At 38.6% G+C, this 16,605-nt stretch overlaps 3 protein-coding genes and 1 pseudogene across 3 annotated transcripts; 2 read left to right on the plus strand and 2 right to left on the minus strand.

Moving 5' to 3' along the window:
• Positions 1–729: 729 nt before the first annotated feature.
• On the minus strand, positions 730–2,572 carry LOC103932155 (probable xyloglucan galactosyltransferase GT17). The gene has a single exon (XM_018643713.2). It carries the CDS (start codon positions 2,371–2,373, stop codon positions 931–933), a length of 1,443 nt encoding a protein of 480 aa, XP_018499229.2. The 5' UTR covers positions 2,374–2,572; the 3' UTR covers positions 730–930.
• Positions 2,573–8,142: 5,570 nt separating this feature from the next.
• On the plus strand, positions 8,143–9,433 carry LOC103932143. Its single transcript, XM_009341692.3, has one exon. It carries the CDS (start codon positions 8,822–8,824, stop codon positions 9,431–9,433), a length of 612 nt encoding a protein of 203 aa, XP_009339967.1. The 5' UTR covers positions 8,143–8,821.
• On the minus strand, positions 9,116–12,829 carry LOC103932144 (annotated as a pseudogene).
• Positions 12,830–12,938: 109 nt separating this feature from the next.
• LOC103931919 lies at positions 12,939–15,221 on the plus strand. Its single transcript, XM_009341446.3, has 4 exons — positions 12,939–13,117; positions 13,237–13,310; positions 13,760–14,201; positions 14,616–15,221. The coding sequence occupies exons 1-4, from the start codon at positions 13,001–13,003 to the stop codon at positions 14,886–14,888; spliced, it is 906 nt and encodes a 301-aa protein (XP_009339721.2). The 5' UTR covers positions 12,939–13,000; the 3' UTR covers positions 14,889–15,221.
• Positions 15,222–16,605: the final 1,384 nt, after the last annotated feature.

Below are 16,605 nucleotides of genomic sequence, written 5' to 3' on the forward strand. Positions count from 1 at the left end.
ATCGAAAGTGTTATTATTTTGCAGGTGCATTTTCGTCAAGGCAAGAGATGGTGGAAATTTACATCCATAGATACTAAATTATTATGGTTGAACTAGTGTTTCGCTTACCACAACTTCTTCTTCTCTTAATATCACAGTTCTAAAAGTCCCTACCTAGCACCGCCTAGGCCCGACCTAGGTGATAGGTGGCTGGCCACCGCCCCGATTAATGCCTAGGTGTTTAAAAATTAAGAAAGGGCGCCTAGACCTGTTGAGGCGCCTGCCTAGACTGCCGAGGCACCTGCCTAGGCTGCCCAGACCCGCTAGACACCCGCCTAGATTGTAACTCACTTAGATAGAAAATAAATAATTTCCTTTTGCATTTTATTGTTTCCAATAAATTGTAAGAGACTTATTGAACACTTAAATAAACACATATTATATGTTTGTTCTCCATGTTTTCATTATGTTCCAATACTTCATAATATATATGTCATTCTATTTTCTAGTTTATGATGAAATTATATATATTTTAAGTATAAATAGACACTTATTTACACGAAATACAATAGATTTACTTAAATCCATCTAGTCCACCTAGCTGCCTAGGTGCTAGGCCCCAGTCTGCCGCTCGACTAGCGCCTAACGTCTTTTAGAACCTTGCTTAATATAAATAATCTCATTACATTAAAGAAAAATACACAATTGTACGAGTCACTTGGTGAGTAGAAAAGATAAATAAAAAAGACAAATAGAAAAAGTGCCTAACATTATCCAAACCTGTAAACAACTTCGATAAAGAGGTCAAAATTAGTTTTAAAGCTTGTTATACAAATGAGGGGTATTACTATTAATCCTTAATCCTTCCCCAAATAAAATGGTCCCAATAAATTTCTTAGTTACATCGCAGATGAAATAACTCTTTTACCACTACCAGTAATAACTCAACAATCAGTTAATGATTGTACTGACATGCTTGGCCAATGATACAAGTGCAACATCAACTGCATCCCCAAACCCAATATTAGTCCCATTGGGGTGAGCATACGTAAGACTTGGGATTAAATCTATGAGCTTTTCACGCATCATCATCACCTCTTTGCTCGAAACTTTCATGAGCTCCTTCTCTATTCTTCTAGCTGCTTTGCTCTTCTCATCTATGTAAACCGAGTAGGAGCTTCTATCCTCCGGTAAAAACCACGCATACTGCGTGTACGCCGAGTCGGGTGAGAAGAAAACAGGTATGCAACCCGCAAGCACCGAGTCAAACGTGGACCGCCGTGTGAACGAATCACCCGGTGCTTGCAAGCAGAACCTGGACTCCGTCATCATCCTCAGCACCTCACTTGGCTGCCTGCACTTGCTACGCCTGTCCGACGTCCCGCAATTCAAGAGATTGCAACGAGCCGACTCACCGCATTGCCTTATAAATTGGTTCCTAATTGCCGCCTTCCTTCGGGGCGCGCCAATGAAGGAAAACAAGTAGGGTCGCTTGAATCTCCTCACCTTGTTCTGCCACCTCATCATTTCCCGCCACGTGGACGGGTGAAAATAAGAAGGGTAGGGTATACCGTACTGGTTTTTCCCATTCCTCGGATGTCTCTCTATGATCAAGAACGACATGGTTTTTACAGCCGGAAAATTTAGGAGACGGCCGGCTCCATAATCGCGGTCGCCGTTCTTCCGGGTAAAATCCCGTACGATCCTCCCTAGGGCCATAAAATGGTCCTTACCATTATGCTTTTGCCACCAAGGCTGGGATTGAATAAAGTCAACGAGACTAACGTCCAGCTCATCTCGAGCCGTCAGGTTCCGTTCGCGGAACTTGTTCGAAACGTGAAGGCCGCCGTAGTAAGGAACGTAGAAGAGGGTAGCAAGTGCGGGATCCCACGTGCGACAGGGATGGTTTTCAACGCGTGTGTGGAAAATCATCTCAGCTGTGAACTGGTTGGTGGCGAACCAGCCGCCGCTGCTGTTGAAAAGTGGCTGGCCGAGTCCGGAGTTTGCCACATGGGGACACATGTCGGTATGCACGTTTAGGTTGTGGCAGTGATCAAGGAGGCCGAGGTTGAACTTTGCCGGCAAATTGTATACGTACACTGAAATGTTTTTGTCGCAAGTGGCGGCTGTAGTGAATTGTGAATTGCTTATTCTAATGTCGCCGTCGTGGCGGTGGTGGGTTTTGTTAGGGACAGGGTGCTCGTGCTGATGTTGTTGTGGTAATTCATGTTGTAGTTGTTGGATAAGATTATCAGTGTGAGCGGATGGATAACAAAAGATGAGCCCAACTGCTGATAGAAAGAAAAAGAGAAAGAGAATGAGAAAGAGGAAACCACCGCTCCTTATTAGAGAAAGAGGTCCATTAGAGAAAGAGAACGAGATGTCTTTCTTCATGTTTTCCGAGAAAGAGGTCTTTGATTTTCAGAAAACATGAAGAAACGCAAGAAACAAAGAGAAATTTCAACTTGTTTGATCTGATGCAGGTTCAGCTGGGAAATGGTTTATCCAATTGCTTCAATATTTTAATATCAAATACAGCAAAAACCTGCTATTTGCTGTTTTAATATTCTGAGATTACTTGGATTGATGCTTTATGACATCAATGTATTTGGTTCTATTGGAAAAGGATCCGATCCTTTTTCTAGGGATCCGAAGAATTCTACGATCATGATCATTAATCGTACATCGTGCGGTTAAAAATAATTTAAAATTTAAAATTTAAAATTAAATATAAATAGTACTAACGAAAACTGACTGCACGATGTACGATGAACGATTATGATAAAGGGATCCCCTGCATCCTCAGGGAAAGAAAACATTTTTCAATGTAACCGGAATACGGAGTGGTACATTATGTGTCACTATATAAATGGTGGGCAACTTAAAAAATATAATTTTTCACCACTTATATAAAAATACGTAATACCATCCGTGTTCCGGTTAATGAAAAATTTCTTATGAAAAGAATAAGACGATAATCCGTTTCCGGTTCTATTGTTGTTCAACATAGTCAGCTGAGGCCGGACGCACATTTTTAATTGTTTGCGTACACCGCCATTTTTGGGACCCTATATTGATTATGAATTTTCTGAACTTGGAAAAAGCATCCATATAGTCAATGATGGCATAAAAAGAGGAGTAGAAACCTTCGAAGTGACAAAAAATTCAACAGAAATTCATCTGGGGTTCTGAAATTCAGGTCTAAAAAGTGTAGTTCGGTACTGGTCATAGTTTTTTTTTTTTTTTTTTTGAAACTGGTCTTAGTTTATACTAGCAAAAAAGTATGCGCGATAAAAGATAGTTTAAGATGATACTATTGGTTATATACAGGTAGATTCATATTCAACTAATTGCGGATGTCTTCCCCTCCTTCGTATCCACTGGACTATTCCTGCCAAGAGAAACGAAAAATCAATTAAATAGCAAACATGAAACTAAGTAAATGATTGAAATTTTAAATGGTCAAGTTTTGTGCGAAGACACCCACAAATTTTTTTGTTGTCAAATGACTGAAATCTTTATTTGTTTCATGATCGAAAACAGAAATAAAATCCAAAGTACTTAAGAAATTATAGATTTAACAGTTTGATATTAGTCCATCAGCATCCAGAGATTATTGCTGAAAATTATGATACAAAATAAGCTAAAATAAAACAAAACACATGTTTGAAGGTTTATTAGAAAAAGATTGATATTAGAGCTTCTCATAGGAATACAAAAACGTGTCGCCCACTACTTACAACCTGGCCTGGACTTTCTGACCCTGGTGCCCGGAGCTTTCTATCAGCACCATCCGGGATGATGGAGACTTTACTCGACATCTTGACCCATGTGTTGTCCGCTAATGTAATCCCAACGTGGTCAATTGCTACAGGCTTGCAAACATCTTGGGTTAAATTTAAAAAAAATTAACCAATGTGCGGTGCACACTCATAATTATGGAAAGTTTCAAAGAACATAAACAATTTACCAACTTCCCTAACTCTTGCTTTTGAATCAAATTCCATGCTCCAAATGGAAAAGTAATTGTCAACAAAATATAACCAACTTCCCTAACTCATCCAAACAAAGAAATCAGAGCAGTTAAAATAAATGATCTTTAAGCTATTCAAATGTTATGGAGTACTTTCCACAAATAAGGATAATCAATACAAGGTTCCTCATTTATGGCCAAGAAAACAAAGAAAATGAAATGACACACTCGAAAACATGATGAGAGTTCAAATGTTATACATTAAAGCAGACAAATTCATCCCTAATGGTCATGTAATATTTAAATTCATAATTCATAACACCTACATGGCGCGTAGGCCGAGTAACTATGAGTTAACTAGGATCTTCTTGTGAATTCGGTCATGTCAATTTGCAGCCGAGTTTTATGGGGCGAGTAGAATAGATGTGGTGGTGGTGTCAAGTGCACTACTGACTTCTACACTTAAGCAACTATGGCCGAGGAAGAAACACATACCGACCTTGGGTTGTAGAAAGGTTGCCTAGTTAACTGCAAAGTTCAAGATCTTCTGCACCAGGTTCGGCTACCTTAGCTATATTCGTGAGAATATAAGTGCGTCGAACCGGTATCAAGCTAACATATACTCAAGGGAGATGATATTTTTTATGGTGAACGTGGTTTGGCCATCTGAAGGCCGAATTGCAAAATACACCTGAGAGTAACCAATCATATAACACTTCATTTTGCTGTGAAGCTAATGAAGCAACCTTTTTCGGCAAAAGAATCCAAGATTCTTCAATGGAAAAGACTATGTAACCGACTGAATGTTTCGACGAACTAAAGGTACTTCTAGAGCAGTTAGTTCTATGACTTCAGTGATGTTCCAACAAACTGAATATGTTGCCGGTTGCCAACCTAGTGATGTTCTAACGTACTGAATATTTGTTGGCCGGGAGGGGAGAGGTTTAGGATAATTAGTATTTGTTTCTTAAGGTTGTGAGAATGTTTCACATAGAAAGTATAAGGTGTTTGTATGTTGAGTTGAAGGGGCTTTCAATGTTGCAGAGCCTTCTCTATTTATAGGTGAGGCTTCCATAATAAATAAGCCTGTCGAGGCAGAGTCATTATAGGACTATGTTTACATTAGCATTTACTAGAATATTCCACTTATCTCTTTAATTCCCTTCTTAGCAAAAAAATTCATCCAGTCTTGCCCTCTTTGACTCCGAGTAGGATTTGCATTTGATCCAATTATTCAACCTATTCATTTTCATCTGATCACGTAGGCACTTTGATCGTTGGGATGGTTCATATTTATCCAAGGTTTATTATGTTTCTTGCCATTTTTTGTTTGCATAGGACTCAACCGAGCTACACCTGTACTAATCCTCTCACAATCCTATTTCCATGAGGACTTGGCCAAACTAAACCCATTTTGGGCTAAAAGCCCATTGGCGAAGGATATTTACTGGGGCGAGGATTGTGGCATTTTCAACTCCGGTCAACCCATCTCAGCCCAAACTATTATTTAGGCCCAAACAGTAGGTCCGCAAATGAGAGTACCTATTTATAGGCTGAGGACTTACATAGACTAAGTACTAACAAATTACATATTACACATTGGCTCCATGTGGACAACCACAAAATTAATAGTATTTACAACACTCCCTCTTGGATGTCCACCAACCAATGATAATTGCCCTAATAAAACCTTGCTTGGAATACCTACAGAGACAAAACCTAAGTGAAGTAGAAAAATCAGGTGCAGTGGTTCACGAGCTTTACTAGCCGAACATAATAAAACTTACGCTTGGCTAATTTTTCTAACCAGCCTAATACTTTGTTCAAGCTCATCTCTTTTCACTTATGAACTAAGCTTGAACGAGCAAAACATGATTCGAACTGTTTGAGCCAAGGCACATTCCCACGAAACCTTAAAATCCAAAGGTGGATAAGATACTGTTATCTTATCCAAAGGATGAACGACTGGAATCTTCTTTGTGTTAAACCTATTAATTATATAACAAAGTAAAGTGGCGATCCTGGTCAATCAGTATTTTCAATACTATCTTTAATCCAGCCTCGTGCGTTGTAAAGTTAAATCTTCTTGCATTCTCGATTTTGTTCAAGTTTCTATTTGCCCACTTGAGTGTTATGGTGCTTTATTTTTCTAGTTGTAGATTTGTATATGGATAAATATTTAGCACCATAAGTTTCTAGCTAGTGTCAAACCCAATTTAAGACAATCTAAGAGCAACTCCAGCGTTGGAGCCCTCCCCCCAAGCTATTCACTATTCAATCCACTTTATGAACAGTAACTGCCCTTAATGAACAGTAATAACCCTAACAATAGCCTTTGCATCTCCACCGTTACACTTCAATAGTCCTAGCAATAGGCAATAAAATATTAGTATTTTATTTATTTATAAAATAATACAAAATAATTTTAATTGTAATTTCGGATAAGATTTTTAATCGTTATCGTTGCGCCATGTGTCATTATCCGAAGTATTATTAAATAATACAAAATAATTTTATTTGTAATTTTGAATAAGATTTTTAATCGTTGTCGTTGCGCCACTTGTCATAAAATCCTAAAAGACAATTATTGGGGATGGATTTCTGATAAATTTTTTAATCGTACTCGTTATGCCACGTGTCATTATCTGAAAATACAATTATTGGTGATGGATTTCTAAAACTTTGAGACAAAGAAAGGAATGTGATTGAAAGTAGCTGAGAAAATATGAAATTGTTATGTAAGGTAGATGATAATGAGAATGTATTTATAGAAAAGTAAAAACAATTTTTTTTTAAAAAAAATTCAGATTTGTTTTTGAATTTCTTACAATTTTTTTTAAATTTTTATTCAACTAATTAATCTCTACCGTTGGATATAAAAAAATTTGAATTCCAACACTCCAGATTATGCCGCGTGTCACAACGGTAACTTTTCTTAATTTTATAATTATTTTTTCTTTTATTTTTTTATTTATAAAGAATATTAATATACACCGTTGATCTCAGATCGAACAGTGGATATTAAATAAGAATTTTTTTTTTACCGTTGAGATCGAATGGTCCAAATTAAAGATCCGTTGAGATCGAACGGATCGTGGGAAGCCACATGGCTTCCCAACGGTAACTGAAAAAGCACTTTTTTTTTTTTTTTTTTTTTTTATTTTGTATCGGCAATGCTCCCCCACGCACGAGTGGGGTGCACGCGCCTGACAGAAAAAACAATTAAAAATGGCCTGACGCCAGGCTGACATCAGCGCTGATGTCACATCCACTCGGGCTCTCGGGCTGGCAATTCTCCACAGGCCCGGAGCTCGGGCCTCCACCTGCACTCGGGCTCTCCAACGATGGAGCCGGTCCACAAGGCCTCGGGCCCCTTTTCTCTGGCCTATCCCCCGAGCACCCAGCAACGCTGGGCTTGCTCTAAGGCGATCTTTCAAGTTGTCCATAACCAATGGCAAGAGTCTAGGATCAAATATTGAAAATATGTGAGTTTGAGACCACTTATAATTTATATATTATCTATCTTTTTGGTGTCGAGAAAATTCACTTGCCAAATCAAATTAATGTCAGATATTATAAAAGACGGGTCATTAGTCCACTCTTAACCACACCGATGCTTTCTCTCAACTAGCATCTTGCGATTTGAACAAAACAGTAGAAAAAGTGGGGGTTTTATATGAAATGCCTCCTTCACGTGAGACCATCATATAGTGGGCCAAATGTGTATCAATCTTACATTGGTCGTTAAGCTCGAAAACATGGTGTTATATTAAACACAGTAACTTAGGCATGACACAAACCCACTCTTATACATGAATAAAGTTCAGAAACTCCTTTTAGTTTTTATACTTTTTGTTTTTGTGTTTGAAATATGTGGAAAGTATAAAAGGAGAGAAATGAAGAATGGTAATGGGATGGAGGAAAAGAAATAAGGAAAAATGGATGAAAACTTAAAGTGAAAGCAAAACTTGAATTAATTTTAGGTTTTTCGTTTTCTTTTTTTTTGTACCCTTATACATTTCTTTTACTATCTCCCTCTATATTCCATATTCCGTCCGCTCTTATTTATCTCACATTTCAACAATATACATTTTCAATATCTCAAACAAAAAATCATAACAAACCAAATAATTATCAAATAGGCTCGTAGCTTTCAAACCTTTTTTTATTTTTATTTTTTAAATGCAAGCAGTTACCGAACACCTTTCAACTTTAAAAAAAAAAAAAAGTTGAACTGAAATTGAAAACAGAAAACAGAATGGTACTCAAACGGTCTCTTTACAAATCATGAGTCTAGAGGTGCAAAAACAAAACATAAGTTGTAGATCAAAGTATTCCCATGTAAAAAAGGTAAGTTATGATCAATTTATTAGCAAATCCCAGAAGAACGATGCAGGGTCTGACGAAGAAATCAAAATGATCTTGCAGTGGAAGAACAAACCACATAGCATAGCACAAGCACATTCCATAATTTATATATTTGCATGTACATGTGGCAGGTCCAAAAGCACTGCAGTGTAAGCCAATCCTAGTGTTGCAAGTAGCAAGTGGCAGCAAGGATCGTTTATATGAAATCCAGCTCTTCAAGAATCTCAAGGGGCTTATAATAACTCATCATAATCTTCCACTCAATCTCTCATGATTCCCCAATACGAAGCAGATAACACTATAATTTATAATACTCCATTTCTGATCTTGCACATTGATCTTGCACACTATTTGTATTACTTTAATGAGTAAAAGCAGCTTCCTCAAAAAGCAATTCCACCTTCCTTCCAATATCCCATACACTATATATAACCCAACTTCCCTTTGCCAAAGCATCCATCAGCACTCTCTTTATCTATCTACAACTCTCAAACACATACAATGACTCCTTCAAACTTTTATTCCCTCAGCTGTGACCTGAAGATCATACAAGCAAAAAACATCGAATTCAAGACCACAGGAAACCTCTTTGTTCGATACTCTCTTTCGGCAGGAAACAACAGAAGAATTATGCTCAACACTAGAGAAATCTCCGCCAAGTCCAACCACGTTTGGAATGAGTCTGTCTCTTTGGAGTGCTCTGGAACCGAGATGCGCTCCATGGACAACACCCTACAGCAAGAAAGTGTGGTTTTCGAGCTCCGCTGGAGGAGCACTGTGCCGGTTTTTGGCAGGATTGGAGGGTCACAACTCTTGGGCAGGGCAGAGGTTCCGTGGAAGGACGTCCTTGAATCACCAAGCATGGAGTTGGACCAGTGGGTCACGGTGCTTCCAATAACTGGGCATGCTCTAGAAGGTGTCAAACCGCCTAAACTGCAAGTAGGAATCAAGATTCAAGTTCAAGCAGATCATGTGGAAATGGAGAAAAAGAGGCAAAGAAACAGGAGGTTGAAAAGATGGGATGAGTGTGGTTGTGAAAGTGGTCATGGTCACGGTTGCATTTGTTCGGATTATGAAATTTTTGCACTAGCAGCTGCGCTAGAGGGTTTTTAGGCACAAAAATAATTGGTGTGTGCGCACTAAGAGGGATTTTGGTTGGTGTAAACATTCTTTGTGGTTTTTTTGTTTTCCTATTAGTATCACACTGACCTATGTTATCTAGGACTGAATCGATTGTCGAAATTCATCTTTGTAACTGTGTATATGAATCAGACGATCCATGAGAAAAAAAAAAAAAAAAAAAAGATCCAAAAAGGCATTTGAGGAAATATATAATGCAATCGAATTGTTCCATCAATTACAAAATATTACTGGAGTCTAGGCAACTGTGGAAATATTGACTCAAACCTAGGTTGTGATCTTGTGCTTCAAAGACATTGTGCCAAAACACACAGCTTTTCCTACGGAGTGTTCTCTAAAGAACATTTTTCCTTAAACGTTTTGGCACAAGTCTTGTTCAACATATCAGTAACAGCAATGACTAAGACCTCAGACCAAGAAAAAAACAACTACTGTAACCAGGTTATGTTATTTGTTGTGCAATATTCTCTATTTATTTGTTTGGCAAATCAGTAACAAAAACGGCTGAGCCAATCCCAGTTCATAAGATTCCGATTCTAATTTTCTTTCTAAATTTATTTCTATTGGATAGAAGAAAATGAAAATATAGAAATATCACTAACCTATAGACAATGACTGCAGTATGTAGCTAGAATTCATCACTTGAGCTTCGCATGTGCCAAACCAGAAGCGCTGAAGTAGTTTCAGTTTAAAACTGCAGCATGATGGATTCTTAAACTACTTGGTCTTCAGCACTTACATACAAATCATCTGTCACATATGATTTTGAAGACCCCCATTCCACATATTTTTCTGTTCGGCCTACACCTCGACTTGATGCTTTGGAAAATGCAAGCCAATTGTCCCACTCATGGAAGGATGCACATCTCCACAGAACAGCCCAACAGATGCTTTCCGAGTATAATTTAAACCCCCCCCCCCCCCCCAAGAAACAACACATTCTGATTAATTGTGTTGCCGCCACCAAAACCGCGATCAAAATCAGTATATCTGTAAAGTAGATCCAGATGGGAGTATAGTACAATTCCAATAGATAAAAGAGGCATTACGAGACCATTTCCTGATTGAAATCCCATTAAAGCATATTGAGGGACAATAAAAAGCCTGACCTACAAGCAAAATTACTATGCTACAAGCACTTATCACTGTTTCTTAGCTTCTCTAGGAGTCCATATACCTTCCGGTGCCACAAGTCAATAACAGTCTCCAACTCCTTTAAGAGAGGCCAAGAGGTTTGTGTTATAGCATGAAAACATTGAGCCTATAATCAAACTCGCAGCAACATCTGCATCGTTCATTTATGTTTGTGGTACTTCCTTAATAATAACATTTTTTGACATTCGGCCTCTCTCAACCATATATGATCCCAAAATAAGCGTATGATATCATAATCACTGGCATAAGAAGCACCGAAAGATCTATAGATCTTGCGTGTAACCATCAACCTCCACTTGTACATTTCATCTGACATCGCTGAAACTACACTTGACTTTCCTGCTTTCAAGTAAGCTATGCAAGACTAGTGTATATTACACTGTCTCCTGATATACCTTTCTCTCGCATAAGACCGAAAACCTTTTCAGCACTATCAACCCTTTCTTGTTTACATAACCTTCTTATTAATGTCCTGTACGCTGAGACATCAGCACAAAGACCTTTCCTAGAAAACTCATCTGGAAGTCTTATAACTGCTTCATTCTCTTGGTTACAGTAACCATCTATAATCCATGTATAAGTACTAGGATAAATTCCCACATCAAGCATGGCATGGCAAATAAAATATCTTTAGCACTGTCCATCTCCAGAACCTTGCAAAATCCATTAACAAGTGCTTTATATGTAAACGCGTCCAGCTGCCAACATCCTATCCTTCACATTGACACCAGTCCTCATATCTCGTATCTTACAATAAGCATTAATCAATGTGTTACATGTGACATTGTCAAGTTCAACATTCCTTTCACTCATCTCATTCAAAAGTTTATTTACATCCCTCATCCTGCTTTCTTCGTACAACTTGCGAAGATTGACTTATAAGTAACAGCTCCCGGATACAGTTCCTTGGCCTTCATTACCTCGCACAATCTTAAAGATTCTTCCAGGTCATTCACTCTAAAATACCCATCAATTAATGTGGTGTAAGTTATATGGTTCGGAGTAGCACCTTTGATTTCACAGAAAAGTCTTACAGCCTCCCTCATCCTACCTTCTCTACAAAACGCATACATAAGAGAATTGTACGTCACCATATCAGGGGTAACTCCTGCTCTTTCCATTCTATCTCGAACAGACAAAGCTTCATAGTGCATACCCCTTTTAAAATACAGCGATATCAACGTATTGTATGTGAAAAGATCAGGAAAGGCACACTTGAATTCCATCTCACTCAGCAAACTCTCTGCCTTCTCTACACCCCCAGACTTGCAACAAGCATGAATCAACACATTGTACAAATGAACATTCCGGCGTTGATCATACTCTTGTAAACTTTCCACACCATGTTGGTCAACCTATGTTTAACCAAAGACCTCAATAAGACAGTACAAGCGTGCAAGTGGGGCTTAAACCCATGAACCCTCATGTGCCCCAAAACCTGAATCGCACCTTGGGTCAACTTAGAATTAGCATAAAAGATCACAAGCCAGCTCAAAACATGTGAATTCACATCAGGGTCGTCATGGGTCTGAGAGGACAAGAAATTCTTAAGGGCAATTTTCTCAAGCAGTTGGTGCGCAGGTTTGAAGGGGGTGTGCTTGGTGAGGATGTGAATCATAGTCCAAGAGCAATGCAAGGAGTCGTTGTAAGTGGGAAGTGATTCAACCCATTTGAAGAAAGGCCATATCCATGGAGTGAGAGTTGCAGGATTACCTGGTGAATGGTTGCGGAGCTGAGAAGAGAGCCATTGTTGGGTTTCAAGAGGTAGCTTCAATGACCCTTTACTACAACCGCACACACACTCTGAATGAATTGGGTCTCGCCAGTCAATGAAACTAAAACAGCCATCAAACTCTGACAGCTTTTAGTCGGCTTTCAATCGGTTCCTTTTTTTTATCCAAACCGAAAATCAAATTAAAATTACTATTTACTTTCGTTCGCTTTTTTCTAATTTTTTTTATTAGTTCCTGTTTATTTTTTTTTAATCGGTTCAAGTTTTTTCTTTTTATTTTTTATCAAACGATAAATTTTAATAGGTTAGAGATAAGATTCGTTATCGATAGGATTTAAATTCACACTGTCATGTAATGATTCAAATCTTCTTTTATTACTGTAGTATATGATTACTTGCTTTGAGCTTTTTTTTTTTAACTTAAAATCTTTTAACGTATGAAATTGTAATACAATAATAATAAATTTATAACATTAAAATGTTTAAAAATGTTATATGAGGTTGCAAGTGAATAGAATTAAAATGTAATTTACCTTTTTCTTTTTAATGTCATTGACATTTTTTTTGTTTATTTATTTATTATTTGCTATTTTCTATTCATCCAAAAGCCAAACGAGGAAGCGAGCCAGAGGAAGGGAGTGAGACCGAAAACAATGGAGAGAACACGACTGAGAAAGCCTCGCAGAGACACTGCCGATATGCTGACGTGGAAAGAGGTCCCACACTCCGACTCTCCGGCCACCGCCTCCTCCGCCCCCCGCTCTCATCAGGTTGCTTTACTTTCCACTTTCAACACCTACTTAGTAGTCAAATGTCAGTTTCTTCTTGTTTTCTTTCTTGCTGGTGGTGTATTAAGAAAGTTAATTAAGCTCAAGCGGTGCATTTTCAGCCGTCCGATGGAATCAGCAAGGTGCTCCATGGCGGTCAGATCACTGATGAAGAAGCTCAGAGCCTCAACAAACAGTAAGATCTCTTCTCTCAGCTCAGATCTAGCTACTAATTTAGTAATGCATGCTTCGTTACTGTAATTTTCTGCTAATTACCCATTAACCTGCTCAAACTGCTGAATCAAAGCTACAAGCATTTCTGTTTTCTGATCAGAAAAATATCAACTTTGATTGTTTTATATGCATGTGATCTTAATTTATCTCTTGTGATAAGACGATATTCTAAATTGCTCTAATCTACGAGGCCGTGGCACTGGCTTGGCCGACTAGCCTAACCCACATATGCTTGATGTGATCTTTATTTAGTATATGGTCTACAAATGCATGCAATGAAACCCAATAATTTTGTTTCTCTTTTTCAAAATTTACCCATCTTAGATCCCGCAAGAAATCACTACTTTTGAGTATATGGTTAATCACCCATATTATACTGCAAATCTAAAACCCAGACGAAATGCGGTACAGGAAGCCTTGTTCAGGCTATAAATTGAAGGAGATTACTGGAAATGGTATATTTGCAGCTGGGTCAGGCAAGGATGCTGCACCGGAATCTAATGATGCTAGTAACAAAACGGGGCTTCGTATTTATCAGCAAGCACTCAATGGAGTCAGTCAAATCTCATTCAGTGTTGATGAACATATCACGCCTAAGAAGCCTGTCACTGTTCCTGAGGTTGCCAAGCAGCGTGAATTGAGTGGGACATTGCAGTCCGACTCAGATTCAAAATCCAAGAAGAGCGTATCAAATGCCAAGTCCAAGGAACTCACTGGAAATGACATCTTTGGCCCTTCTCCTGAAGTCTTGCCTCGATCATTGGCTGCTGCTCACACCCTGCAAACTAGAGAAACCAGAGACGTGGGGGAACCTACACCCCGAAATCTGCGCACCTCTGTCAAAGTTTCAAATGTGAGTTCACTGATTCTTTTTCGTTTTTGTGAATGAATGTTTTCATTCATATTTTCATTTCGCAGCTTTAGTTATGATAATTAATTAATTAGGAAATGTAACACTAGATCACTTGGACTTCCGTAATTTTGGTTTTGAGCTGTGCAATTGAGGGTTCTCCTGTTAAGGGTCATTTGTCAAATAGTCGTCTGGCATGTTAGTGATGAGACTGTTAGTTTGGACCATACATTCCAAAAAGAATTAATTGGACCGAGGGTTCAAAATTGATAGCCTAGAAACTAGAAAGATAGCCTGTTGGTGAACACTTTCCTGTAATCCAGGCATATATTTGTTACTCTGCCGAATAATGCTGGACTATCTTGCGAAGTAACATTTCTTGAATTCTAGTGTTGAAGTTTACTTTTTGTGACGCAGCCTGCTGGAGGTCAGAGTAATATTATGTTCAGTGAGGAACCTGTTTCCAAGACTCCAAGGAAAATACATAACCAGAAGTTTGCAGAGCTCACGGGGAATGGTATATTTAAGGGAGATGTTCCTCCAGGATCTGCTGAAAAGCCCCTGAGCACGGCTAAGCTGAGAGAGATGAATGGCAGCAACATCTTTGCTGATGGAAAGGCATCATCCAGAGACTATCTGGGTGGTGTTCGTAAGCCCCCAGGTGGAGAAAGCAGCATCGCCTTGGTGTAACTCATAATCCCTGACTTGTTACTTTCCCGTATCTTCAAATAAAGTCGGTCCCATAGTATGATTTTCCATAGTGAACTTTGGTCTGACATGTAAAACCCTGATGAGATGAGCATCTTTGATCTCTAGGGTTTTGGAGCTGTGGATGTGAGACTGAGTTGTAGCTATACATTTACATTGTGGGTAGGGCATGAAATGTCGTCGGAAGGGTTTGGCTATTTGGGTATATTTCAAGCATGTTTATCTCAATCGTTTCAAGTTTGCGTTTACTTGTTTCACGACCTACTTCGTTTACAAAATAGATGATAATTTAAGAATTTTCAAACTCTTCTTCTATTTGCTTGATCCAGTCATCGACGTCAAGAAAATCTGGTTGAGACCCTGTTTTTCGGATTGAAAAACGTGGATAACTCCGTAATTTAAGTTGATTTTAAGGGAAATGATTTTCGTACTTTTTTCTCCCCATGCACTACTCCTTCCTTTTTTTGCCCTAGTCATTGGATTGAATAAATGAAGAAACCCGTGATAGAAAGTTTAGAGAGCAGAAGGAGAAAACAAGAGTGCGGAAAGTAATTTTCCATTTTAATTATTTGAAGAAAGTTTACAATTTAACTCTAGCTTAGTAAGATTCTGCTAAAAGAAAATGGACCTCAACCGGCTTGTCAAGCACAAAAATATGAAGTCAACGAAGCGCTCAGTCCTCATTGGTGTGGTGTGTATACACCCCGTGGCGTGGGGACGTGAAATGAAAGTTTCTCCTCTAAATGGATTTGCGATCGAGTTCTCAAGAGCAATTGTTCAAGGTCTTCATAGATTGGCTGTAAACTACGAAATTTTAGGCCATCTCCAGTGGAGATAGCTATAGGGTTATAGACTAAGTTTTTTCCCAAAATGCCACAAAACTCAATTCTAATAAAGGTCTGGGCTAAAAAAAATTAGAACTCACCAAGCTGAATGATAGCCAAAAGACTATCGGGCTATATATGTTGAGCCCGCCTAATAGTCCGATTGTGGAGCCTAGCACCAATACCTTCTGGGGTTCCTTGACATCTGATTGGACACATGAACCTCAAAAACACATGAGGAAAATCATGCTTTTCTGTTGAGACAAAAACATGGCTTGCTAAGAAGTTTTTCTCTCCAGAGTGAGTGTTTCTCTCCAAAGTGAGAGGTTTCCTCCTAAGTGAGCTTGGCTTACTCCTCTATGGATCTCGCACTCTAGATCGACTTCCACTAATCAACACCACAAATGCAAATCTTCGAGATTCCTGTTTAGGAGGAAGATGTGTAGAGCATCGGGTTTTATCGATGCTCAGGTGTTCTCATCACCTTCTTGCCTCTGCTAGGCCTTGTTGCCTTTGTTGCTCGTGGGTTCTTTCGTAGTCCCAACGCACTCACACACTTGGGTTCTTGAAGCAATCCACAAATCCACTACACTTAGTTGTATATTGTATTCTGTGTTCTTGCAAGTACCCCTATATATGAACTAGACGTTCATAGCTAAAATTGAGCCTGTAGTTTCAATTTTAGTGCCTTTGAAACCCGAAGTTTTCATTCAAAACATACCACATGAAACCCGTAACTTTCATGCTAAAATTAAACCAATACATATCTATAGAACCCAAATGTTCTACAATGTATGTCTATGGTTTTCCATATGACTAACCATGTTTTTTTTTGGTACCCTCTATTTTAGGAACATGTCAAACTTTAAACCCCC

This window comes from the organism of the source record quoted next, unplaced genomic scaffold, assembly GCF_019419815.1.
Source record: "Pyrus x bretschneideri cultivar Hongxiangsu unplaced genomic scaffold, Pyrus_bretschneideri_v1 Contig104, whole genome shotgun sequence".
NCBI lineage: Eukaryota > Viridiplantae > Streptophyta > Magnoliopsida > Rosales > Rosaceae > Pyrus > Pyrus x bretschneideri.

What these genes read in the sequence shown, in the direction of transcription:
- LOC103932155 (XM_018643713.2), bottom strand. Translation starts at nt 2,373, where the DNA reads ATGAAGAAAGACATCTCGTTCTCTTTCTCTAATGGACCTCTTTCTCTA.
- LOC103932143 (XM_009341692.3), top strand. Translation starts at nt 8,822, where the DNA reads ATGACTCCTTCAAACTTTTATTCCCTCAGCTGTGACCTGAAGATCATA.
- LOC103931919 (XM_009341446.3), top strand. Translation starts at nt 13,001, where the DNA reads ATGGAGAGAACACGACTGAGAAAGCCTCGCAGAGACACTGCCGATATG. An exon ending in CCGCCCCCCGCTCTCATCAG is followed by an intron (nt 13,118 to 13,236) that starts GTTGCTTTACTT and finishes GTGCATTTTCAG; the next exon opens with CCGTCCGATGGAATCAGCAA. An exon ending in CCTCTGTCAAAGTTTCAAAT is followed by an intron (nt 14,202 to 14,615) that starts GTGAGTTCACTG and finishes TTTGTGACGCAG; the next exon opens with CCTGCTGGAGGTCAGAGTAA.